At 43.0% G+C, this 27,227-nt stretch overlaps 1 protein-coding gene across 1 annotated transcript in view; it reads left to right on the forward strand.

Moving 5' to 3' along the window:
* Positions 1-27,227, forward strand: part of dhx29 (DEAH (Asp-Glu-Ala-His) box polypeptide 29) — a 157,267-nt gene that overhangs the window by 104,817 nt on the left and 25,223 nt on the right. The window contains exons 17-22 of the mRNA XM_041199536.1: positions 476-560; positions 1,179-1,267; positions 1,579-1,707; positions 14,759-14,834; positions 22,077-22,301; positions 24,141-24,277. Of these exons, the coding sequence (XP_041055470.1) occupies positions 476-560; positions 1,179-1,267; positions 1,579-1,707; positions 14,759-14,834; positions 22,077-22,301; positions 24,141-24,277 (741 nt within the window). The remainder of the gene's footprint in view (positions 1-475; positions 561-1,178; positions 1,268-1,578; positions 1,708-14,758; positions 14,835-22,076; positions 22,302-24,140; positions 24,278-27,227) is intronic.

Consider the following 27,227-nt stretch of genomic DNA (forward strand, 5'->3'; position numbering starts at 1 on the left):
TGCCCCTGGATGTTCAGTTCCCATCCCTGTTCACCCTGCAGCCATGTCTCTGTAATCCCGACTATATCATTCCATGTTGCTGGAGCAGACAGGAGTATTCTGTCAGACTCTTTATTTGTGCTTGTGGACAGGCACTGGGGAGTCAGAAGGTGAAATATTCAGCTTCTAACCTGCTCTTGTAGGCACAGTATTTTTGTGGCTGGCTCAGTTAAGTGTCTGGCCAATGATGATGCCCAGTATTTTGAGATGATAATCCCAGAAGAGGTGGTTAGACTTTCTCTCGTTGGAAATGGTCATTGTCTGGCTCTCTTGTGGTGTGAATGTTGCTACTTAGCAAGTTGCTGTCCAAGTCTTGCTACATGTGAGCTTCATTATTTCTTGGATGAGCTTGATAGCCTGAGCAGAGTAGCCATCTGACTTTCTTTTTAAATTACATATTTATTCAAAATTTGTTTTCATGTTGCTAAATCTGTAGGTACAGAGTGATTGCTTTGCACTCCATCCTTTCATCACAAGATCAAGCTGCAGCTTTCACAGTTCCACCTCAAGGGGTCAGGAAGGTAAGACTTGTTTTATCAGATCCTTCTTAACATTTTATCCCAGGGATAGAGCCCTGGTTCCTCCAGTCTTCAGAACTGAAGTGGCATAAAGAGTAACAGCATATCAATGTTTTAATGACTGCAAATGCGCCATAGAATCTTAGAATGCTTAAAGCACAGAGGAGTTATTTGGCTTCTCAGCTGGCCCCACTCTCAATACCCCATAGCCCAGCTTTTTTTTTTCTCTCCAGAAAACTATCCAATTTCTTTTGAAAGCTAAAATCGAATCTGTCTCCACTACCCTCTTCAGATGGTAACCATGCGTAAAAAGGAGTTGAATTATTTGCTGCACGACTCCTAGCCTCTGACCTGCTCTTGCAGCCACAGTTTTTATAAGATCGAGCTAAGTTTCTGGTCATTGGTAACCCCCAGGGAGTTGACATATGGACGTGAGTGGTCACGGTATTAGTTCTGTGTTTGAAAAGGTGTACAACTTTCAGCAAATCATGCAGTATTGTATTGTCGAGTTTCTATTTACTGAACTCATTGCTGCAGAAAGGTGGTATACGTTGAAACTCAAAGTGGGATAGGTAATTAAATCCTTCATAGCTGGTGACTTAATTGTTTATTCCTTTACAGATTGTTCTGGCAACGAACATTGCAGAAACAGGTATCACAATACCTGATGTAGTTTTTGTCATTGATTCTGGAAAGACTAAAGAAAACAGGTTTGTTTACAACCTGGTTATTTGTTAACTTTTTAAGTAGAGACTAGGTTAGAAGTGCCTTTCAGATTTTGTAGTTCAATAAAAGTTATGAATTATGTTTAAAATCTGTCAGTATTACAAATCAATATAATTATGAGCAATTCTCATTTTAGTCATCAGGCTGAAGTATGAAATAATAATTTGTTCTGCATTACATAACATATGCAACTGAATGACATCAATATTAAATTATCCGAGTACTGAACATCTTTCAAATCTTTTAAAATGACTATGTGCTTGTATAAATGTATATGTATTTTAAATGTTTGTAGGTACCATGAAAGTAGCCAAATGAGCTCATTGGTGGAGACCTTTATCAGCAAAGCTAATGCGCTTCAGCGGCAGGGTCGAGCTGGGCGTGTCAGAGAGGGATTCTGTTTTCGTTTGTATACACAAGAAAGGTGAATACTCAAAATCTCTAACATAACTCATGTCTCAAATGGTGAAGTACTTTTTTATCTAAAATTTCAGTAGTGAGAAATCCTTTGATTATTTTCTGAAGTATTTTCTGAAGAATTTTAACAACGTAACATGTCTCCTAGTGTTGCTCCAGGGCAAGTTGATCTGCTGTGTGTGAATTGGAGCGTTGGACCCAAGTATTCATTGGGAAGGGGGGGAAGACATAGGGCCAGGGAACAAGAGGAGGATGAGAAGCTGGAATTCAAACAAGGAAGGGATAAGCTTGGCTTCTTTTACTTGACACTTGGGTAATTAGAGGTATTCCTGGGACAGACTTCAGAAATGGGGGCTTGGCTTTGAGGCCGGGATGTTGGTTTTACAAGTTGGTTCTGTACAAAATATAGCATATTTTCATGATTCTTATATATTACAAGCCATTTTATATGTTTTTGTGATTTCAAACTCATACTTTTCTATAAAATATGGGATCATGGAATGAAAGAAGCACAGCAGGCCATTTGGCCTGTTTTGTCCATGTCAGCTCTCTGCACAAGCTTCTCAGCTTATCCCACCCTGCTGCCTTTTCCCAGTAGCCCTGCAAATCTTTTCTCTTCAGATACTCTAACTACTAGGCAGTGCATTCCAGATCCTAACCACTCACTGCATAAAATAGTTTTTCCTTATATCGTCTTTGGTTCTTTTGCTAATCACCTTAAATCTTTGTCCTTTGCTTCTACCAACTGGAGCAGCTTCTCCCTATATACGCTGTCCAAACCCCTTATGATTTTGAACACCCCTGTCAATGCTCATCACCTTTCTCTGGAAAGAGAACAGCTCCAGCTTCACCACTTTATCCAAATAACCGAAGTTTCAATACGGGAACCATTGTTGTGAATCCACTCTGCACCTTCTGTAATGTCTTTACGTCCTTCCTAAAGTGTGTTGCCCAGAATTGGATGCACTGAACCATTTGAGGCCAAAACAGTATTTTATAAAGGTTCATTCTTTTGTACTCTATGCCTCTTTTTATAAGGCCCAGGAACCCATATGCCATATTAACCACTTTTTGCCCTGCCTCCTTTAAAATTATGCATATGTCCTTTTGCATATAAGCTTGGGTCCCTCTGCTCTAGAATTATATCCTTTTATTTTATGCTGTTTTTCCTTGGTCTTCCTCCCAAAATGTATCACTTCACACTTGTCTGCCTTAGATTTCATATGCCATGTATCCACTTGTTCCATTAGCACTACCCTCCTCACAGTTCACAATGTTTCCAAATTTTGTGTCATCTGCAAACTTTAAAATTGCTTTCTGCGCACTCAAGTCTCTAAGTCAACTGTTCACTGCTACTTTGTTTTATGTCACTCAGCCAACTTTGTATCCATGCAGCCATTGTCCTTTTTTTCCCATGGGCTTCAACTTCTCTAACACTTTAAAAACTCTTCTCCCTCTCTGCCCTTTATAGTGTTACTATTCCAGTCATATTACGATAATTAAAGACCCCCCTCCCCCCAATTATAGCAATTCCGTTGTTTTTGCATCTCACTGTAATTCTTTGCAAATCTGCTCCTCCATATCTTTCTCAATAGTTAAAGGTCTATAAAATACACCCAGTATGGCCCCTCTATTGTTTCTGAGCTGTAACCAAAAAGATTCTGTCCTTGACCCCTCTCGGGCACCCTCTCTTTTCAGCACTGTAATATTATTCTTAATCAATCCTGCCATCCCTCCTTTCTTTTCTTCCCTATCTTTCCAAAACACCTCATATCCACGAATATGTTGAACGCAGTCTGGCCGCCTTTTGAGCCAGGTTCCTATTATTGCCATACCATCATGCTCCAATGCTGCTCTAGCTCAACAACTTTATTTGCCACATTCTGTGCGTTCACATTGTTATGATTATCTTCTGAGGTGAGGGGTTTCTTGGGGATTCTCCCAGTGCATCTGGCTAGGTGAATCAAAGAACAAAGAAAAGTACAGCACAGGAACAGGTCCTTCGGCCCTCCAAGCCTGCGCCAATCATTTTGCACTTCCGGGGTCCATATCCCTCTGTTCCCATCTTGCTCATGTATTTGTCAAGTTGTCTCTTAAACGCCACTATCATACCTGCTTCCACCACCTCCTCTGGCAGCGAATTCCAGACACTCACTACTATCTGCGTAAAAAAAACTTGCCCTGCACATCTCCTCTATAGTTTTCTCCTCTCACCTTAAATCTATGTCCCCTAGCAATTGACTCTTCCACCCTGGGAAAAAGCTTCTGACTATCTACTCTGTCCATGCCACTCATAATTTTGTAAACTTCTATCAAGTTGCCCCTCAATCTCCATCGCTCTAGTGAGAACAATCCGACTTTCTCCAAAATCTCCTCATAGCTAATAACCTCCAGACCAGGCAGCATCCTCTGCACCCTCTCCAATGCCTCCATATCCTTCTGGTAATATGGCAACCAGAATTGCATGCAGTATTCTAAGTGTGGCCTAACCAAGGTTCTATACAGTTGCAGCATGACTTCCCAGCTTTTATACTCAATACCCCTGCCAATGAAGGCAAGCATGCCATATGCCTTCCTGACCAGCTTATTTACCTGTGTTGCCACTTTCAGTGACCTGTGGACCTGTACGCCCAGATCCCTCTGCCCGTCAATGCACTTAAGGGTTCTGCCATTTACTGTATATTAAATTCCACTAGCTGCCTTGGTGAGATTTGAACCCATGTCCCCAGAGCTTTAGCCTGGGCCTCTGGATTGCAAGTCCAGTGACACTACCACCGTACTACCATTTCCCCCTCACCCTCTAACCCTACTTAAATACTCCAGTTTGGATTTCCCTAGCCTGAGTATAGGCCTCATTCGCATCCTTGCGTACTGACTCCAAATCAGAAACACCCCTGGTTTCTGATGGCCCTGTGCTCCTTATTCTGTCTGGCAGTAGATCCATCTGCCTTCTGCAAGCTGCTCCCAGGTTGACTGCCTAACAGACTGTGAAAACAGTAGAGACACATCAAAGCAAAAAAAGCTCCCTAATCACATTTCACCCCCCCCCCCCACCCTTGCCCCCCGGCCCATGACAAGTATATGCACACTTTCAAACCATCAATATAAAAACAAATTTATGGAAAAACTCAGCAGGTCCGACAGCATCTCCAGAGAGAGAAACAGAGTTAATGTTTCGAGTCCATATGACTCTTCTTCAGAGGTCTGAATTTTTCTAGCATTTTCTGTTTTTATTTCAGATTTCCAGCATCTGCAGCATTTTGCTTTTATCTTTCAAATCATCCTTTGTTTACCAGGTGCCTTCAAAATTTCCTTTGATCTGGGGAAAATGCATGAATAATTTAAACCTCCTTGTTTACAGCATTCAAACCAGCTTCTGAGATGCCTACAGAAAGCCTGTCTCAAGGGATATTCAGAGAAGCCACGATAATCCTAGATGCGAAGACTTCTCACCACTATCACAGCACACATTGAGACTTTCCCTTGATATGCAACTCTAGGCCTATTTGATAAGTTATCCAGACCAAGCTTTCTTGTGCCTCCTACATTTAACAATTAAAATCACTAAAAAAATGCTAATATACATATTTGTAACAACACATTCTTGCATTTTAAGCCTGATTGAGACCTTATTGCATTTCCTGTTACTCTGACCCCCATCAAATCCTTGACTATTTCTTAATACGGTTGGCTGCCTGTGTTGCACAATTCTTTGTGCGTCTTGGTTTTCTTCTGTAATGTTAGCTTCTCGTTCCCACCCCCCCCGCCAAACTAGTTTTTAACGCTCCTTGCTGATATGAGGAAACCACACTGCAAAGACATTGGTACTGGCTCTGTACAGATGCAAATTGTTCCTATCTTCCCCCCAACCAGTCCCAGTCTTCCAAGAATTTAAAGCCCTTCCTCCTGCATCATCTCTCCAGAATGCATTCTCCTATTGCTATTCTCGCCCCTTGGAGAAATTACGACCTCTGGCATCCTGCTTGCTAATTTCTTTCCTGGCTCTCTAAAATCTGCTGCCAGGACCTCATCCCTTTTTCCTATGTCATTGGTACCAATATGGTCCAGCACAAGCATTGGCTGTACACCCAGCGGTACCCTTTAAGTGCTCCTCAGCTGCCCAGTGACATCCTTGACCCTGGACCAAGGAGACAACATACCATCCTGGATTCACGTCTGTGGCTGCAGAAATGGCACCTGTCCCCATAACTATAGAATCCCCATTCACAATTGCTTTCCCAATCTTCCTCCAGTGCTCAGCCAGCCGTAGTGCCAAGCACTTGGATTTGGCTCTGACTATACTCCCCTGAGGAATCATCTCTTTCGCCAGTAGTCAGTATTGAATACCGGTTGCACTACCTACTTGTCCTCCTTGTCTCCCTGATAGTCACCCATTTCCTCTCTGTTTGCACATCCTGAAGTTGCGAGGTGACTACATCAAGCAAGTTCTAGCAATGAAAAATGCAACCTCACATACACACCACAGTGACTCCTGCTGTCATCAAGCTCTGAAGCCCGGAGCTCAAGTTGCTCCAGGTCATGCGAAGTGTGCTGGAGCTCCCACATGGAACAGGATGCTCATTTCACAGGACTAAGTTACCCTACCATGCCTATATTTATTCAACTATTTACTAACTTAGAAGGAAACTTGAGATTTAACAAAGATTCATCAGCTGCTCACCAATCAGCTGATTGCCCTGTACCAAGCTCACTTTATTTTATGGAGAGTTAATTTTAAATGTTTTACTTAATTCTTAAGATTTATATGCCTCAGATTTTAAATCATTGAACAAGTTGGAACCCTTTATTATTCCCTTATTTCATTTAAATGTTATCCCCTCAATGTGGTTCATTACTTGAATACTGATTGTAACGCATGATAAGTTAACAACTTAGCTTTAGTTTTTATAGTAATGAATTGTTCCTGTCTTTCTTTATAGTTGATTAATTTATGTTAATATAAAAACTTACCAGTAGACTTGCCCCACATGACTTCTTGGCCTGTGATGCCACTTGGTGATCTTTTATTCCCTTCCCATTTGATCCAGACTCAGTGCTACTCTGCTCTTGGGCCTCCCCTTTGTCCAATTATTCAAAGGTTATTTGCAGTTGTATTAATTGTTTTAACTGGTTACACTAGCCACCCTTTCTAGATTAAAGCACTGCCCTGGTTTAGTGAAAGTAACCCTTGATACTCACCCACCTGCTACCCGCTGTTCTGTGATCTCACTTATAGAACGGTTATGGCATAGAAGGAGGCCATTTTCCTGACATGTCTGTACTGGCCCTCTAAAGGAGCAATTCACCTAGTACCACTCCCCTGCCTTTTTCTATACTTCTGCAAATTTTTCTTTTCAGGTAATCATTCAATTCCCTTTTGAAAGCCTCATTTGACCTTTCGTATTCTATGCCCCTATTGACAAAGCCCAGGATGCTGTATGCTTTATTAACTGCTTTCTTAATCTGCCCTGCCACCTTCTATGATTTATGCAAGTAAATGCTCAGGTCCCTCTGCTTCTGTACCGCTTTTAGAATTGTACCCTTTATTTTGTATTGTGTATCTAGTATTGTGTTCTTTCTAGTAAAATTAATCACTTCACACTTCTCTGTATTAAATTTCATCTGCCTCTTGTTTGCCTACCCCACCAGTTTGTCCATGTCCTTTTGAAATTCTACACTACCTTCCTGACTGTTGACAATACTTCCCAAGTTTTGTACCATCAGCATATTTTGAAATTGTGCCTGTACATCATGGTCTAGGTCATTAATATATATCAGGAAGACCAGGAGTCCTAACAATGATCCCTGGGGAACTCCATTTTAAACCTTCCTCCAGTCTGGAGAACAACCGTTCCCCATTACTCTGTTTCCTGTCAGTCAGCCAATTTCATACCCATGTTGTTTCTATCCCTTTTATTCCATGGGTTCTAACTTTGCAAACAAATTTGTTGTGCAGCACTTTAGCAAATGCCTTTTGGAAATCCATGTACACCACATCAACCGCATTACCTTCATCAACCCTCTGTTACCTTATCAAAAGACTCAAGAAGGCTAGTTGAGCATGATTTTCCCTTAGCAAATCCATGCTGACTTTCCTTAATTAACCCACATTTGCCCAAGTGACTCTTAATTTTGTCCTGAATTATCATTTCTAAAAGCTTCCCCAAACTGACTGGCCTGTAGTTACTGTGCTTATCTTTACATCCTTTTTTGAACAAGGATGTAACATTTGCAATTCTCCAGTCCTCTGGCACCATCCCTGAATTTAAGGAAGATTGGAGAATTATGGCTCGTGCCTTTGCAATTTCTGCTCTCACTCCCCTCAGTGTGCCTGGATGCATTTCATTCAATCCTGGTGTCTTATCAACTTTTAAGTACTAACAGCCAATCCAATATACCTTTAGCAATTTTAAACCACTTGGTAAAGACAGATGTCAAGTATTTATTTAATACCTTAACCATGTCCTGTGCCTCCACACTAAATCCCCGTTTTATTTCCCTAATCAGCCCCACTCCTCTTATCACCCTTTAACTATTGATATGTCTATAGAAGACTTTTGGATTCCCTTTTAAGTTAGCTGCCAGCCACTTCTCATATTCTGTCTTTGCTTCTCTTGTTTGCTTTTTCAATTGCTCTCAGCTATCTATATTTGGCCTGGTTTACCATTGTATTACCCACCTGACATCTGTCATAAGCACACTTTTTCTGCTGCTTCATCTTCTGCATCTCTTTCATTATCCAGGGAGCTCTGGATTTGTTTGCTCTACCATGGCTGTGCTTCTTTAATGACAGTCCATAGTTTGGCTATGGTTTTGCCTGCTAATCTTTGATAACAATTTGTCTGGGCTAGATCCATAACAATATAAGAAATAGGATCAGGAGTAAACCATTTGGCCCCTGGAGCCTGCTCCGCCATTCAATAAAATCATGGCTGATTTTCTCGTGTTTCGATTTCCACATTCCCACCTAACCTCGATAACCTTTGATTCCCTTGCCTAACGAGAATCTCTCTACCTCTGCCTTAAAAATATTCAATGACCCCGCCTCCTCCACCTTCTGAGGCAGAGAGTTCCAAAATCGCACAACCCCCAGAAAAAATTTCTCCTTATCTCTGTCCTAAAGGGGTGACCCCTAATTTTAAATCAGTGCCCCCGAGTTCTGGACTCGCTTACAAGAGGAAACATCCCTGCGACGTTCACCTTGTCAAGGCCATTCAGGAACTTGTATGCTTAAATCAGACCATCCCTCACTCTTCTAAACTCCAGTGGAAATGAGCCCAGTCTGTCCAACCTTTCCTCATAAGACAACCCACTCATTTCCAGGTATCAATCTAGTAAACCCCCTTTGAGCAGCCTCCGATGCATTTACATCCTTCCTTAAATAAGGAGACCAAAACTGTGCACACTAGTCGAGGTGTGGTCTCACTAATGTCCTGTATAACTGAAGCATAACATCCTTCCTTTTATGTTCAATCCCTCTCGTAATAAAAGATAACATTCCATTAGCCTTCTTAATTATTTGCTGTACCTGCAGACTAACTTTGTGATTCATGTGCTAGAACACCTAGATCCTTCTGCACCTCCGAATTATGCAACCATTCTCCATTTAAGTAATGATCTGCGTTTTTTGTTCTTCCTGCCAAAGTGAACAACTTAAAAACAAAAAACTGCGAATGCTGGAAATCCAAAATAAAAACAGAATTACCTGGAACAACTCAGCAGGTCTGGCAGCATCGGCGGAGAAGAAAGGAGTTGACGTTTCGAGTCCTCATGACCCTTCAACAGAACTGTTGAAGGGTCATGAGGACTCGAAACGTCACCTCTTTTCTTCTCCGCCGATGCTGCCAGACCTGCTGAGTTTTTCCAGGTAATTCTGTTTTTGAAGTGAACAACTTCACATTTTCTCATATTAAACTCCATTTGCCAGATCATTGCCCACTCACTGAGCCTATCTATATCCATCTGCAACCTCCTCCTTCACAACATACTTTCCTACCTATCTTTGTGTCATCTGCAAATTTAGCTGCTATGTCTTCACTCCCCTCATCTAAGTCATTGATGTAAATCCTAAAAAGCTGAGGCCCCAGTGCAGACCCCTGTGGATTCCACTCGTCACATCCTGCCAATCTGAAGAAGACCCATTTATGCAGACTCTGCTTTCTGCCTGCCAGCCAATCTTCTATCCATGCTAATATGTTACCTCCTATACCTTGCACTTTTATTTTCCATAATAATCTTTAATGTGGCACCTTATCAAATACCTTCTAGAAATCCAAGTACAGTACGCCTCCAGCCTCCTGTTTATCCACCACGCATGTTACATTTTCCTTTCACCAAACCGTACTGACTCTCCACGATTGCCTTGAGCTCTTCTAAGTGCCCAGTTATAACCTCCTTAATGATCAATTCTAATAACTTCCCCACGACAGATGTCACACCAACTGGCCTATAGTTTCCTATTTCCTGCCTCCCTCCCTCGAATGGAGGGGTTGTATTTGCTATTTTCCAATCTGATGGAACGTTTCCAGAATCTAGCAAATTTTGAAAAATTAACACCAGCTCATCAGCCATCTCTTTTAAGACCCTAGGATTTAGTCCATCAGAACCTGGAGACTTGCCAGCCTGCAGCTCCATCAATTTGCTCAGTACCATTTCCCTAGTGATTTCAATTTCACCAAGTTTCTTTCTCCTGGTCACCTCCTGATTTGCACCAATACTGGAATATTTTTTGTATCCTCTATAGTGAACACATAAGCAAAATATTTGTTCATCTCTTCCGCCATTTCCTTATTATCTACTATTTACTCCCCACTGACGCACTCTCTATAGGACCAACACTCTACTTACTCTTTTCCTTTTTAAATACCTGTAGAAACACTTGCTATCCGTTTTTACATTCCTAGCTAGCTTCCTCTCGCACTCTAATTTCTTTCTGCTGATTACCCATTCTTAGCTCATTGAAGTTGGCTTTCCCCCAGTAATTATTTTTACTCTGGATGATTCTTTGTCCTTTTCCATAGCTAACCTAAACTTTGTTACAATGATCACTGCACCTTAAATGTTCCCCTGCTGACACTTGTTCTACTTGGCCCACCTCATTCCCAAAAACCAGGTCTAGCAATACCTCCTCTCTCATTGCACTGGAAACATACTGTTGTAGAAAATTCTCATGAACACACTAGAAACTCTCTTGTCCCTCTCTACCCTTTACACTACTAATATCACAGGCTATACTTGGATAAATAAAAGTCCCCCATTTATAGCAACTTTATAATTCTCCTTGCAAATTTGTTCCTCTGCATCTTTCCCACTAGTTGGCGGCCTATAGACTACACTGAGCAATGTAATTGCATGTTTTTGTTCCTTAGCTCTTGCTAAATAGATTCTGTCCTTGACCCGTCTGGGACATCCTCTCTCTCCAGCACTACAATGTTTTTAATCAATACTGCCCTCCTGTACCCACCCCTGACCCTTTCCTATCTTTCCTGAACATCTTGTATCCAGGAATATTTAATGCCCAGTCCTGCCCTTCTTTGAGCCAGGTCCAGGTTATCATCACAACATCTTGTTTCTGTGTGGCTACCTGCTTCTGCAACAAGCCAATCTTATTTACTATACTCCATGCATTCAAATACATTCACTGTAGCCCTAATTCAGGCTTTATTACTTTCCTTTCTATGCTGAGCACGCTTAATGCTATGCTATTTTCTACTCTAGTGCAAAATGTCTCTCCCAATATTCTTTGCACACTGGTGCCTACTGGTTCCCACACCCCTGCCAAGTCAATTTCAAACTTCTCCAGTAGCCCTAGCAAATCAAGACGGTTTGTCCTGGCTCTCTATTTGGGTGCAACACATCTGGCCTGTACAGGTCCCATCATCCCCAGACCTGATCCCAAGGCTCCAAGAAGCTAAACCCCTCCCTCCTGCACCATCTCTCCAGCCACGCATTCATCTTCTGTATCCTATTTCTATACTTGCTTGCGGGTGTACCAGGAGTCATGTGGAGATTATTTTTGAAGTTCTGCTTGCTAATCTCCTACCTTGTTCCCTAAATTCTGACTGCAGGATGGCATGTCTCTTTTTACCTATGTCATTGGTACCAATGTGGACCACAATCGCTGGCTGTTCACCCTTCTCCCCTCAGGGTCCTTCGCAGCTGTTCAGTAACATCCTTGGCCCTGCTCTAGAGAGGCATCGTGGATTCACATATGCGACCGCAGAAGCTCCTGCCTGTTTCCTTAACTATGGAACCTGCAATGACTATTGCTGTTCGTCGTCTTTGTGCACCCCTGTCGAGCTGAGCAGCAGTGATGCCATGGGCTTGGCTCTGGCTGCATTCCCCAGATGAGCTATCACTTTCATCAGACCTGAATCCTGGTTGGGGAGTGGGATACACTCAGGGGACCTCTGTACTACCTGCCTACTACTACTTGAGTGCCTGGTGGTCACCCATTTCCCCTCTCCTTGCATACTGTTAAGTTATAGATGCGGTCACCCAACAAATGTGCGATTCACAAAGCTTGCACTCTCACAGATGCGCCAGAGTGATGTCAGCTGTTGTTCAAGTCCTGGCAGCTGGAACTTGAGCTTGACACTTCCTCCACATACGATTATCTAGAGTCATGAAATGCCTTACTGTTTCCAAATGGAATAAGGTGTGCACTCCAGAGGTCGGCGCAATCCTGCCATTCCTCTATATATTAGATAATAACACTATACCAATGAGCTACAGCTCCCCTTGTATTTTTTTAATTCTTTAACTGCCGTGGTGTGGTTTAAACTCCCATCACCAGCTAAGCTTCTGCATTTCTAACCCAGTAAGATAACCTCTGTGCTATTGTACCCTAAGTCAATATGGATTGGTTTTTAACCCAGGTGCCAGAAAATTCTGTTGGGCTCACTGCACCACACAGTTTCTCCCATTAAACATGTTGATAACTACCATTATAAATATTTATTTATGACCTCTTGTGAGATTTAGTGCTGTTGTGCTTTTTCCCCAGCTTGAAAGCTTAAAAACAGCAAGTTGGCAGTCTTGCTTTTGTTACCATTCATAAATTCCAATGTTGGTTCTGGTTCTCTCTAAAAAATGGGTTGTAGGCCTTCAGGTAAAATTGTGTCATTAAAGAATGATTTATTCTACTGAAGAATATACAGGGTAAGATGAGACAAAACGGTCAGCTTCTGTCAGTTACTGAAGAGTTCAGTAATGCAGAAAACCTAGAAGAGTACAGTAATTGCAGGGGAGAAATTAAAGAGTAAGTTGGTGAAGCAAAGAGAGAGCATGAAAGGATATTGACAAATAAGATCAAGGCAAATGAAAGATTTTTTCTAATGATAAGAGCAAGCGGAAACTAAGGAAAGAGTAGGCCTATTGGAGACTAAAAAGCTAACTTGTGTTTGGAGGCAGAAGATGTGGGCAGGGTCCTGGATGGATACTTAGTGTCTTGTCTTCACAAAAGTAAAAAACAAAGGCTTGAATTTATATAGAACCTTTCAAAACCTTAGCATGTCTCAAAGCACTTCACAGGCAATGGAATGCATTTGAAGTGTTGTTGTAATGTAGAAAACATTGAGCCATTTGAGCACAGCAGGGCCCCACAAATAGCAGTGTGATAATGTAACCAGGAGACAAGGGATAACTTCCCTTGATAAGCTGCTGCCTTGAACCGCTGCAGGCAATCCGGCATAGTTGTGTATACCCACAGTGCTGTTAGGAAGGGAAGTGAAGAACGCCGATACAGTTCCAAGTCAGGATGGTGTGTGGCTTGGAGGGGAACTTGTAGGTGATGGTGTTCCCAGGCATTTGCTGCTGCTGTCCTTCTAGATGGCCTAAACTTAGTGGTGGGAAAATAATTGAAAAATCATTGAGGGGAGGCATAAGCCTTCATTTGGAAAGGTATGGATTAATCGAGGGCAATCATCATGGTTTTGTTAATGAAGTATTATTAACTTGATAGTATTTTTTGTGATAGCAAGGAGGGCTGATAAGTGTAAGTGCGCTTGATGTCATCTATGTGGATTTCAACATGGCTTTTAAATGAGGTCCACATGGTTGACTGCTTAGAAAAATTAAAAGCCTAGGGATCCAAGGCAAAGTGACAAGTTGAATCCAAAAGTGATTTCTTTTATATTATCAGTGATGAAGATTTAAATAGAGGGGACATTATTAATAAGTTTGGAAAAGATCCATAAAATTGGCCCTATGGTTGACAGTGAGGATGAAAGTTGTAGACTACAGGTATGCTCAGTTGGAAAGACAAGTGGCAAATTGAATTCAATCCAGAGAAGTGTGAGGTAATGCATTTGGGGAGGGCAATCAAGGTGAGGAAATACACAGTAAAGCAATATACTGAAAAGAGTGGAAGAGCAGAGGGACCTTGGAGTGATTATCCATGGATCCTTAAAGTTAGCAGTACAGGTAGGTAAGGTGATTTAGAAGGCATAGGGGATATTTTCCTCCAATAGCTGAGGCATAGAATATAAGAATGGGGTATTATGCTAGAATTCTATGAAGCACTAGTTAGGCTAAAGCTTAATTAGCTAGTATAGTTCTAGTCACCTCAGTATGAGGAGTTGATCGCACCAGAAAATGTACGGAGCAGATTTAAGAGAGTTTTGCCAGGAATGGAGAATTTTAGCTGTGAGGAAAGATTAGATATGCTGAGGCAAGAGCAAAATGCTGCAGATGCTGGAAATCTGAAATACAAATAGAAAATGTTGGAAATACTCAGCAAGTCTAGCAGCATCTGTGGAGAGAGAAACAGAGTTAATGTTTCGGCTTGTGACCTTTCATTAGAACTGTGCGTATTATTCAGTCAGCAGTAATTTGTTTGTAATTTATTGAAACCAATTTGTATTTTTGCTTTCAAGATATTTATGTGCTTTTATTTGCACTCCATTTGAAAGTCTTTTATGTGCTTTGAAAATATTTTTAATATTTGGGATTAGTCTTAGTGTTTCCTATATGCACATACACTTATTAATGAAGCTGTTTTAATTTTATGTCTGGAACCATATTTTTAAGGAATAACATAGGTTGCTTTATTTCTCTAGGTACGACAGTTTCATAGATTACTCTGTCCCAGAAATCTTACGCGTGCCGCTGGAAGAACTTTGTCTTCATATCATGGTAATGTTTTCTTATACGTAATTAAAATTTTTAATAATTGCTGAGAGGACTCTTTGCTTTGCAGCCAGTGTATCACTATCAGTAATAGATTTAAAGCATGTGCATGTAAAGAAAGTTTGAATAATCTGTTTAAATTCTAGATCTTTAAGGAGCAGTAGTTGCTTGGGTGGTGTCAAAGATGACAGGAAGTGTGCATGTCTCTCCTTATTTGATTGAATTAAAGCCAAGTTGGGAAGAGAATCTCATTAGATATTGGAGAACAAGTTCGGTTGTATGTAATAATGTTTGTGGGATCCTATTCATGGTAATAAGCATTTTTTTTTCTTTCTCTTTCTAAGCCTACCGCCCATTGCACTAACTTTGCCCTACGACAAAACTCACACGATTCATTCATGATGTGGGCATTGCTTACAAAGCCAGCACTTATTGCCCATTCCTATTTCCCTTGACAAGATAGTGGTGAGCTATCTTTGACCATTGCAGTTGCGTGATGAAGATATTCCAGCAATCCTGTTAGGAAGGGCCTTCAAGATTGTGAAGCAGTGGCGATGAGGGAATGGGTGATATATTTTCAAATCAGAATGGTGTGTGACTTGGAGGGGAACTTTTGTGGTGGAGCAGACTGCTTTGGCCTGGATGATTTCGAGCTTTTCTTTAATTCATTCATGGGATGCAAGTGTCTCTTGCAAGGCCAGCATTTGTTGCCCATCCCTAAGTGCTCTTGAGAAGGTGGTGGTGAGTGGCTTTCTTGAACCACTGCAGTCCATCTGGTGTCAGTACACTCAGTGCTGTTATGTAGTTCCAGGATTTTGATTCAGCTTCAGTGAAGGAACAGCAAAATCGTTCCAAGTCAGGATGGTATGTGGCTTGGAGGGCAACTTGCAGGTGCTGTTGCTCCCATGTGCCTGCTGCCCTTGCCCTTCTAGGTGACGTAAGTTGTGGGTTTGGAAGGTGCTGTCGAAGGAGCCTTGGCACAGTGAGCTTCTTGTACATGGCAGGGGTCAAAATATTTTGTTTTCAGCGTGTTCTTTTTGAGACTTCCTCAGGCTACATTTTGGTTTTGGGGACTTCAAAGTGTCCTCAGCATTTCAGCTTTTCATGCAGTTAGTGCATGTAATATGGGATGAAGTCCATAACTAACAGCAGCACATGACCTTGCTGAATTATGAACATCAAAGGAAGGGAAGCTTCAATAAGAGGGCAAGTGCCATCACCCATGAGCTAAGGTTGCCTGCCATCTGAAAAGTTTCTGCTCATTGCCTAAATACAATTCCCAATTTACAACAACTAAGACTGCCCCCTCATCCACCATCACCACAGGAAAATTAAAATGGGACAGACCTTCTCTACTGGCTGCTGCCCTTGAGTACATTTTTAATTACAAAAAGTGCAGTGTTTCTCCTTTTTCTTGCAAATTCTGACTGCACAGTAACATCAAATTTAAATTCCATAGACCTAGCTAATCCAAGGTGGTATTCAACACTTCTTTGGCCTCTTGCTGCCAAACAGCCATGTCGACATTAGCCTTGATCTTGCAAGGGCACACGAGGACTGGGAAAATCACAATGTACAAGTCTGAAGTTCACCAACATTCTGTTTACTGCAAATGGGTCATCCCCATTATGAGTTCTCTGGCTAGTGCCTCTATTTCAATCTGTGTCAATGGCCTTGAGCTAATGACCCCTCCATTTCATTACCAACTATATCCTAATGCTTCTGAATCGTCAAGCCACGAAAGGCTGGATTCTCAGTTGGAGTAACATCAGGATTGTTATAGGACGAGCCTTCCAATTCACTTCAGTCCCACCATTTTCACTATATGACCCCGATGATGTTGCGGTGCGTTACCACTTCTCTACTCCTCTTGCTCCACGTATCTGTCTCCCCTCCTGTTTCTTTAGCCCAATGGTTTCTTTGCTTCGAAGTGCCAGGCCTCAATGCTGCACATGGCCATGACTTCCTGTGTGCTACTTACACAAAGGATGGACTGGTTCATTAAATCAAAATTGGAGTTAATAGAACCAAAGTAGTTTTGTAAGTAGAAACATTTGCATGGCTCTGCATGCGAAAATGTAATCTGACCTGATCTGTACTCCGTGCCTTGTTACTGGATTTCTGGCTGCTGCCCCTCTCCTCTCTTCAGCTAGTAACTGGTTGAAGCAATTGATGATGGTGCAGCTGAAAGTCTCCTTCATGACAGCAGTGGGATCAGCCAGAATAACTGCTCCATGACCTCAAATCATAGATTCCCTTCCTCACTCCTTGCTGCTCTCCAACTATAGATTCTGTCTCTGGAGGAGCAACGAGAGCACGGGGGAGGAAAACTGTAATTAGAGGAACTGGAGCAACAAACATGGGAGAGACAGAATCTGTGATTGGAGGAACAGGGCTTCAAAGATGTTGTCTGTCCCATGCTCACTGCTCCTCCAATCAAACCCTGCATGTTTTCCCGCTGTCAACTGGACACCTGTGCCTGCAATTGTTCATAGAGGAGCCATAGCGTAAGGTTATATTGTATGGGGTGACCTTATTTGAATTCTTCACCCTGCCATTTGCTTTTTCATGGGCTACTTGTGAAGTTTTGAGCGCAAATTCACCTGCTGCTCTCGTGTATTTTGAACCCTGGTTTATGGTAGACACTGCGTGTTGGTTTTGGAGGGAGTGAATTTTTAAGGTGGTGAATGTGGTGTCGATCAGGCACGCGGCTTTGTCCTGGATGCTGTTGAGATTCTTGGGTGTTATTGGAGCCACACTCTTCCAGGCAATTGGAAAGGATTCCATCAGACTCCTGACTTGTGCCTTGTAAGTGGTGGGCAGGCATTGGGAGTCGAGAGGTGAGTTGCTCGCTACAGAATTCCCAGCCTCTGACCTGCTCTTGTAGCCATTGTACTGACATGGCTAGTCCAGTTCAGTTTCTGGTCAATGGTAACTCCTAGGATGGTGGGGGATTCAATTGTGGTCATGCTGTTGAATGCCATGGGGAGATGGTTCGTTAGATTCTCTCGTTGGAGATGGTCATTGGCCACCACATGTCACTAATCAGCTCAAGCCTGAATGTTAACATGTCTTGCTGCTATGGACATAGACTGTTTCAGTATCTGAGGAGTCACAAATCATACTCAACATTGTGCAATCACAGTGAACATCTCCACTTCTGACCTTTATGGAGCAAAGCTCATTGGTGAAGCAGCTGAAGATAGTTGGGCCTTGGACCCTACCCTGAGGAACTCCTGCAGTGATGCCCTGAGGCTGAGATGATTGGCCTCCAATCACCCCAAACATCACCCTTTGAACTAGGTAAAACCAGTAGAGAATTTTCCTGCTGATTCCCATGCACTTCAATATTGCTTGCACTCCTTGATGACACAATCAGCCAAATGCTGCCTTGATGTCAAAGACTGTCACTCTTATTAGGACCAAGGCTGTAGATGAGGTCAGGAGCCAAGTGACCCTGGCAGACCCTGCACTGAACATTGGTGAGGAGGTTATTGCTGTGTAAGTGCTGCTTGATAGTACTGTTGATGATACCTTCCATCACTTTGCTGATGAGTAGACTGATGGAGTGGTAAATGGCCCAATAAAAGAAAATGCTGGAAAAACTCAGCAGGTCTAACAGCAACCACCTTCAGTCAGAAGTGCCAAATGGATGATCCATCTCAGCCTGATCCAGAGGTCCCCAGCATCACAGATGCCAGTCTTCAGCCAATTCAACTCAACTCCACCCGAACTCAAGAAGCGGCTGAAGGCATTGGATATAGCAGAGACTTTGGGCCCTGACAACATCCCACCAATAGTACTGAATACCTGTGCCTTCCTATCCAAGTTGCTCCAATATAGCTACAACAATAATATCCTACCGACAATATGGAAAATTTCCCAGGTCTGTCCTGTCCATAAAATCAGGGAAAATCCAACTGGGCCATTTAACATAAAAGCAAAATACTGCAGATGCTGGAAATCTGAAACAAAAACAGAAAATGCTAGAAAAACTCAGGTCTCACAGCATCTGTGGGGAAAAAAAACAGAGTTAATGTTTCCAGTCCTTATGACTCTTCTTCAGAGCTAAAGAGAAGTAAAATGTAATGAAATTTATACCGTTTAAGGGGGATGGAGCAGGTGACGCTGGATAGAAGACCAGTGATAGGTGGAGGCAAAGGAGAGATTGCCAGAAGTGTCATGGACAAAAGGACAAAGGGGTGTTAATGATAGTGATACTGGCTAAAGGAGATGCTAGTGGTCACATTAAGGTCGGAGAGCGGAATGTGATAATGGCAGGACAAGGGTAAGTGGTGGGAAAAAAAGATTGAAGATAGAATAAAAGGTGGCGATAAAACAATGAATAGGATAGGATAAATGGTGGCGATAAAACAATGAATAGGGGTTTTATCCTACTTTCAAATCTTTTTTTCCCACCACCGTGCCCTCTCCCAACAAGGGCCATCTGTCACTTGTTCATATTGTTCTTTCCAGAGTGCTTACCCTTGTCCTGCCATTATCACATTCTGCTCTCCGACCTTAATGCCACCATTAGCACCTCCTTTAGCCAGTATCACTATCATTAACACCCCTTTGTCCATGACACTTCTGGCAATCTTTCCTTTGCCTCCACCTATCACTGGCTAAATTTGTTTGGCCCTTTCGAGTACATATACCTTGACTGTGTCTAAATTATCTCCTCTTTGAAGTAGCCCATTGATCAGCTACTGTTTCTTTTCTGCCAGCCTATGATTCTGATTTATTTAGCCCAGATCTGCCCTCACCCAATTCAAGTTGGCTTTTCCCCGGTTAATTTTTCTTACTCTTGGACTATTCTTTGTCCTTTTCTATAGTCAGCCTAAACCTAATGATCACTGTCGCGTAAATAATGATGGACAATTAAACAACTCACAGGAGGCGGTGGTACCACAAATACCTTCCTCCTCAATGATAGCACAGCACATCCATGCAAAAGATAAGGCTGAAGTGTTTGCAAGAATCTTCAGCCAGAATTGCCGGTAGGTGATTCATCTCAGCTTCGACTGGAGGCCCCCAGCATCACAGATGCCAGTCTTCAGCCAATCTGATTCACTCCACATGATGTCAAGAAACAACTGAAGGCACTGGAAACTGCAAAGGCTATGGGCCCTGACAATATTCCAGAAATAGTACTGAAGAATTGTGCCCCAGTACTTGCCGCACCCCTAGCCATCGTGTTCCAGTGCAACTACAACACTGGCATCCACCTGGCAATGTGGAAAAGAACCCAGGTATGTCCTATACAAACAAAGCAGGACAAAACTAACCCAGCCAATAACTGTCCCATCAGCGTACTCGCGATCATCAAAGTAATGGAAGGGGTCATCAACAGTGCTATGAAATGCCACTTGCTTAGCATTATCCTGCTTACTGATGCTCCGTTTAGGTTCTGCTGGGGCCACTCAGCCCCTGACTTCATTACAGCCTTGGCTCAAACATGGACAAAAGAGCGGAACTCCAGAGCTGAGGTGAGAGTAATAGCCCTTGACATCAAGGCAGCATTTGACCAAGTGTGGCATCAAGAGGCCCTAGCAAACCTGGAGTCAATGAGAATCAGAGGGAAAAATTTCCACTAGTTGGAGTCATACCTGGCACAAAGGAAGATGGCTGCAATTATTGTCAGTAAGTCCTCTTAGTTCCAGAGCTTCCTCAGGGCAGTGTTCTCGGCCCAACCATCTTCAGCTGCTTCACCTTCCCCCCATCATAAGGTCAGAAGTGGGGACGTTCGCTGCTGATTGCACGATGTTCAGCGCCATTTGTGACTCCTTAGATATTGAAGCAGCCTATGTCCAAATACACCAAGACATGGACAATATCTAAGCTTGGGCTGACAAGTGGCAAGCAACATTCACGCCACACAAGTGCCAGGAAATGATCATCTCCAACAAGAGAGAATCTAACCATCACCCCTTGACATTCAAAGGCATTACCATTGCTGAATCCCCCGTGATCAGCATCCTGGGGTTACCATTGAACAGAAACTGCACTGGACCAGCCATATAAATACTGTGGCTGCAAGAACAGGTCAGAGGCTAGGAACCCTGCAGTGAGGAACTCACTACCTGACCCCCAACGCCTGTCCATCATCTACAAGACATAAGTCAGGAGTGTGATGGAAAACCCTCCACTTGCCTGGGTGCGTGCAGCTTCAACAACACTCAAGAAGCTTCACCCCATCTAGGACAAAACAGCCTTTTTGATCGGCACCCCATCCACAAATATTCACTCCCTCCACCGCTGACGCACAGTGGCAGCAGTGTTTACCATCTACAAGATACACTGCAGGAACTCACCAAGCCTCCTTTGACAGCAGCTTCCAAACCCATGACCACTACCAACTAGAAGGATAAGGGCAGCAGACACATGGGAACACCACCACTTGCAAGTTCTCCTCCAAGTCATTCACCATCCTGAATTTGCTGTTGCTGGGTCAAAATCCTGGATCTCTCTCCCTACAGCACTGTAGGTATACCTACGCCACTGGGCCTGCAGCGGTTCAAGAAGACAGCACACCAGCACCTTCTCAGGGCAGTTAGTGATGGGCAATAAATGCTGGCCAAGCCAGCAATGCCCACATTCCATGAATGAGTAAAACAAAAGTTTCTCTTGCTGACACTTGATCTACTTGGCCTACCTCATTTCCAAGAACCAGGTCGAGCAGTGTTTTCTTCCTCATTGGACTGGAAACATACTGCTGTAGAAAATTTTCCTGAAAGCACTCTAGGAACTCTTGCCCTTCACACTATATATTTGAATAAATCAAAGTTCCCCATTATAAGTACTCTGTAATTTCCTTGCCAATTTGTTTCTCTACATACTTCTCTCTCGGTGACCTATAGACGACACTGAGCAATGTAATGGCACCTTTTTTGTTCCTTTGCTCTAGTGTAATAGATTGTGCCCTTGATCCCTTTAGGGTATCCTCTTTCTCCAGCACTGTAATGCCTTCCTTAATTATATTGCCACCCAGCTACTTTTCTTCCTTTCCTATCTTTATTGAGCATCTTGTATCCAGGGATATTTAACACCTAGTCTTGCCCTTCTTTGAGCCCAGTCTCTGTTGCAGCCACAACATCGTATTTCCACATAGCAATCTGCGCCTGTAACTCACCAACCTTTTTACAATACATGACATCACTTGTTGTTGGCATGCATTACCTATCTAATTTCGTACATAACTTTCTTACAGATTGCGATCTTACTAAACCATTTCTTTTTTATTTTTAGAAATGCAATCATGGACCTCCAGAAGATTTTCTTGCCAGAGCTTTAGATCCACCACAACTCCAGGTCATTAGTAATGCTATGAACCTGCTGAAGAAAATAGGAGCCTGTGAAATCAACGAAGCTAAGCTGACTCCATTAGGTCAACATCTTGCTACGCTTCCAGTAAATGTGAAAATTGGGAAAATGTTGATTTTTGGTGCCATTTTTGGCTGTTTGGAACCTGTGGTAAGTGGATTGAGGAATAAATTAAGATTTTAAACCAAATTCAGTTTTACTTTTTAAAAACCTATGGGAATCATAATAAATATTAAGACAAATTATCTCAAGTAGTTTGTCCAATTTTTTTTATGTTGGATTTGATCATCTGGTCAATTTTCTAACACTGTTGGCGGTGGGGAATCTTGCTCATCACTGTCTGTATATGCTGTTAGGTTGCTTATCAGTGAGGCAGTTAAACATGAAACATAAGTTCCTTCATTTAAAAATTGAGAAAACTGAATCAGTTGTCTTCAACCGCTGCTACAAAATACAAATGCAAAAAACCTTCACAACAAATTTATGCCACTCCTTAGCTGTTGTCTCATGCCAAATCAGACTTTTCAACGCTTTGACAGTCTGTTCTGTATTATCTTCATCACAAAGCAAGTGCGTCCTTCTGCTTGTGTAACGCCATCTGCCTCCAACACTGCCTTAGCCCATCTATTGCTGAAACCCTTAACCATGCATCTGTCACCTGTAGGCATTATTACTTTGTACTGTACCTCTGTTCCTAAACCTTCCATAAACTTCAACTCATCCTCAAAGCTGCTTCCCATTTCTTATGCTGTGCCAAGCTTCATTCGCCTCTCGTTTACATTGACTGCTGTTGTTTCCTGGTCCACCGAGCTCTGAGATTTAAAATTCCCATCCTTGTATTAATGGCCTTATCCATTATTATTTCTATCACCTGCTCTGGCCCTAAATCCCTTTTCCTCTCACCAAACTTTCTGTTCCTTCAACCTGTGGTGCAGCCCTACCCTTCCTTTGACCCAAGTAGTGGTTATGCCTTCAGTCCCCAAGTCTCATCCATTTTAAAAGTTCCATAATAAAAACAGAAAATGCTGGAGAAACTCAGCAGGCCTGGCAGCATCTGTGGAGAGAGAAACAGAGTTAATGTTTCAAGTCCGTATGACTCTTCAGAGCTAAAGGGAAATAGAAATATGATAGATTTTATACTATTTAAGAGGAGGTGGAGCAAAATAGAAGGTCAGGGATAGGTGGGAACTCAGGAGAGATTGACAAAGATGTCATGGACACAAGACAAAGGGAGTGTTAATGTTAGTGTTCAAGACTAAAGGTGCTGATAGTGGCATAAAGGTAAGATAGCAGAATGTGTTAATAGCTGAACAAGGGTCAGCGCTCTGAAAGCACAACATAAAAACGGAGATATGGGGGTGTTGGGGAAAAAGGATTAAAAAAGGAGATAAAAACGTGTGTGTGGGTGAATTTTTTTTTAAATGAATAAATAGAAATTTAAAGAGTGCATTAAAGAAGGTGTAAAGATGGAGGAGCGAGTGAACGGTCTGAGATTGTTGAGCTCCAACATTATGTCCAGAAAGCTGTCAAGTGCTTAATCGGAGATGAGGTGCTGTTCCTCTAGTTTGCATTGGGGTTCACTGAAACATTGCAGCAGGCCAAGGACTGACATGAGGGCAAGATGGTGTGTTGAAATGGCAAGCGACAGGAAAGTCTGGGTCATACTTGTGGACTGATAGCATCTTTCCATCTTTAAGATCCTTAAAGTCAATACCTTTGACCCTGTTTTTGGTCACTCCTCCAAACCTCTTTTGTCTTGACATCCTACATTCTCCCTTGACCCTCTATGAATGGCCATGTTACAGGGACTATATTGATGTAAATTAGTATAGCAGCATTGGAAGTCATGGGCAACATACTTTTTTGACAGGAACTGACAGCATGGAAGGTTCCCCATCACCCATGCTTATTGTGTGATCTTGTTCTGCTTACTGAAACTATTTACAATGTAGATCAAATAATGCTTACAAAATTATACTTTTTTTCCAGGCAACTATTGCTGCAGCCATGACTGAGAAATCTCCCTTTGTTACTCCAATAAATGGAAAAGAAGAAGCTAACCTTGCAAAAGCAGCTTTGGCATTGGCTAATTCAGATCATCTCACTGTTTACAATGCATATTTAGGGTATGTTACAACACTGTAACTCCTGCCTTTGACCAGAAAGGCATCAGGAATGGTTGTGTACACAAAGCAGTGCGGCCTCCAGCACATGTGCTACTGTTCCTGACACCTTTCTGCTTGGTGGGTAGCAGGAGCTTTGGTGAAGTTTTAAAAAGTTGCTTTAAAAACTCTGAAGACCACAAAACTGTATCTATATGACATAGTCCAATAGCTTCTTGCTCAGATCAGTGGGGGGGGGGGTGGGAGGGCAACCGCTTGTAAGGTTTCAGGCAGCGTTGTGAACTTGTCAAGTTTTTGTGGAGCAAGTTCTTGTACAGCGTGATGGGGAGGCAGTGGCGTAGTGATATTATCACTGGACTAGTAATCCAGAGACACACGGTAATGCACTGGGGACCCAGGTTCAAATCCTGCCATGGCACCTGGTGGAATTTGAATTCAATAAAAATCTGGAATGGAAACTCTAATGATGACCATGTCGATTGTTGTAAAAACTCATCTGGTTCATTAATGGCCTTTAGGGAAAGAAACTTGTTGTCCTTGCCAGGCCTGGCCTACATGTGACTCTAGACCCACAGAAATGTGGTTGACTGTTAAATGCTCTCTGAAATAGCCTAGCAAGCCACTCAGTTGTATCAAACCGCTACAAAGCCTCAAAAAAAGAGTGCAACCAGACGAACCACCCGGCATCGACCTGGCACTAGAAATGACAATGGCAGTCTCAAGCCCTGTCGACCCTCCAAAGTCCTTCTTACTAACATCTGGGAGCTAGTGCCAAAATTGGGAGAGCTGTCTCATAGACTAGTTAAACAACAGCCTGACATACTCATCTTCACGGAATCATATCTGACAAACAATATCCCAGACATCACCGTCACCATCCCTGGGTATGCCCTGAACCACCAGCAGAGATGGCGCACAGTGGTATACAGTCGGGAGGGAGTTGCCCTGGGAATCCTCAACATCGACTCCGGACCCCATGAAGTTTCATGGCATCAGGTCAAACATAGGCAAGGAGACCTCCTGTTGATTACCACGTACCACCCTCCCTCAGCTGATGAATCAGTGCTCCTCCATGTTGAACACCACTTGGAGGAAGCACTGAGGGTGTCAAGGGTGCAGAATGTACTCTGGTGATAGTGTCCATCACCAGGAGCGGCTCGGAAGCTGGCCAAGTCCTAAAGGACACAGCTGCCAGACTGGGTCTGCGGAAGGTGCTGAGGGAACCAACAAAGAGAGAAAAACATACTTGACCTCAACCTCACCAACCTGCCTGCCGCGGATGCATCTGTCCATGACAATATCAGTAGCTGTGACCACCACACAGTTGTTATTGAGATGAAGTCCCACCTTCACATGGAGAGTACCCTCCATCGTTTTGTGTGGCACTACCACTGTGCTAAATGGGATAGATTTCGAACAGATCTTACCTCATGGCCTGGCATATAGCCCACTCTACCATTACCATCAAGTCTGGGGATCAACCCTGGTTCAGTGCAGGAGCAGCACCAGGCACACCTAAAAATGAGGTGCCAACCTGGTGAAGCTACAACACAGGACTACTTGCATGCCAAACAGCATAAGCAGCAAGTGATAGGCAGGACTAATTGACCCCACAACCAACGGATCAGATCTGAGCTCTGCAGTCCTGCCACATCCAGCCATGAATGGTGGTGGACAATTAAACAACTCATTGGAAAAGGAGGCTCCACAAATATCCCTCTCCTCAATGATAGAGGAGCTCAGCACATCAGTGCAAAAGATAAGGCTGAAGCATTTGCTCCAGTCTTCAGCATGAAGGGCCAAGTGGATGACTCATTTCTGTCTCCTCCGGAGGACCTCAGCATCATAGATGCCAGTCTTCAGCCAATTCAATTCAGTCCACATGATATCAAGAAAAGGCTGAAAGCACTGGATGCTGCAAAGACTATAGTCCCTAACAATATTCCAGCGATAGTACTGAAGACTTGTGCTCCAGAACTTGCCTCAGCCCTAGCCAAGCTGTTCCAGTACAGCTACAACACTTGCATCTACCTGGCTATGTTTAAAATTGCCCAAGTATGTCCTGTTCACAAAAAGCAGGACAAATCCAACCCCAGCCAAGTATCGCCCCATCAGTCTACTCTCGATCATCAGTAAAGTAATGGAAGGGGTCATAAAAGTGTAATCAAGCGGCACTTAGCAAAAACCTGCTCACTGACACCCAGTTTGGGTTTTGCCAGGGCCACTCAGCTCCTGACCTCATTACAGCCTTGGTTCAAACATGGACAAAAGAGCTGAACTCCCAAGGTGAGGTGAGAGTGCCTGCCCTTGACATCAAAGCTACATTTGACCGACTGTGGCACCAAAGGAGCCCTAGCAAAACTGGAGTCAATGGGAATTGGGGGGAAATCTCTCCACTGGTTCGAGTAATACCTAACACAAAGGAAGATGGTTGTGGTTGTTGGAGGTCAGTGACCTCAGCTCCAGGACATCATTGCAGGAGTTCCTCAGGGTAGTGTCTTCGGCCTAACCATCTTCAGCTGCTTCATCAATGACATTCCCTCCACCAAAAGGTCAGAAGTGGGGATGTTTGCTGATGATTGCACAATGTTCAGCACCATTTGTGAATCCTCAGACACTGAAGCAGCCCATATCCAAATGCAGCAAGACCAGGAGAATATCTAGTCTTGGGCTGACAAGTGGCAACATTCGCACCACACAAGTGTCAGACAATGACCATCTCCAACAGGAGAGGATCCAACCATCGCTCCTTGCTGTTGAATGGCATTACCATCACTGAATCCCCCATTATCAACATCCTGGGGGGTTACCATTGATCAGAAACTGAACAGGACTAGGCAACTAAATACTGTGGCTACAAGAGCTGGTCGGAGGCTAGGAATCCTGCAACGAGTAACTCACCACCTGACTCCGTAAACCCTGTACAGCATCTACAAGGCACAGGCCAGGATTT

This window comes from Carcharodon carcharias, chromosome 1 (assembly GCF_017639515.1).
Source record: "Carcharodon carcharias isolate sCarCar2 chromosome 1, sCarCar2.pri, whole genome shotgun sequence".
In the NCBI taxonomy this organism is placed as follows: domain Eukaryota; kingdom Metazoa; phylum Chordata; class Chondrichthyes; order Lamniformes; family Lamnidae; genus Carcharodon; species Carcharodon carcharias.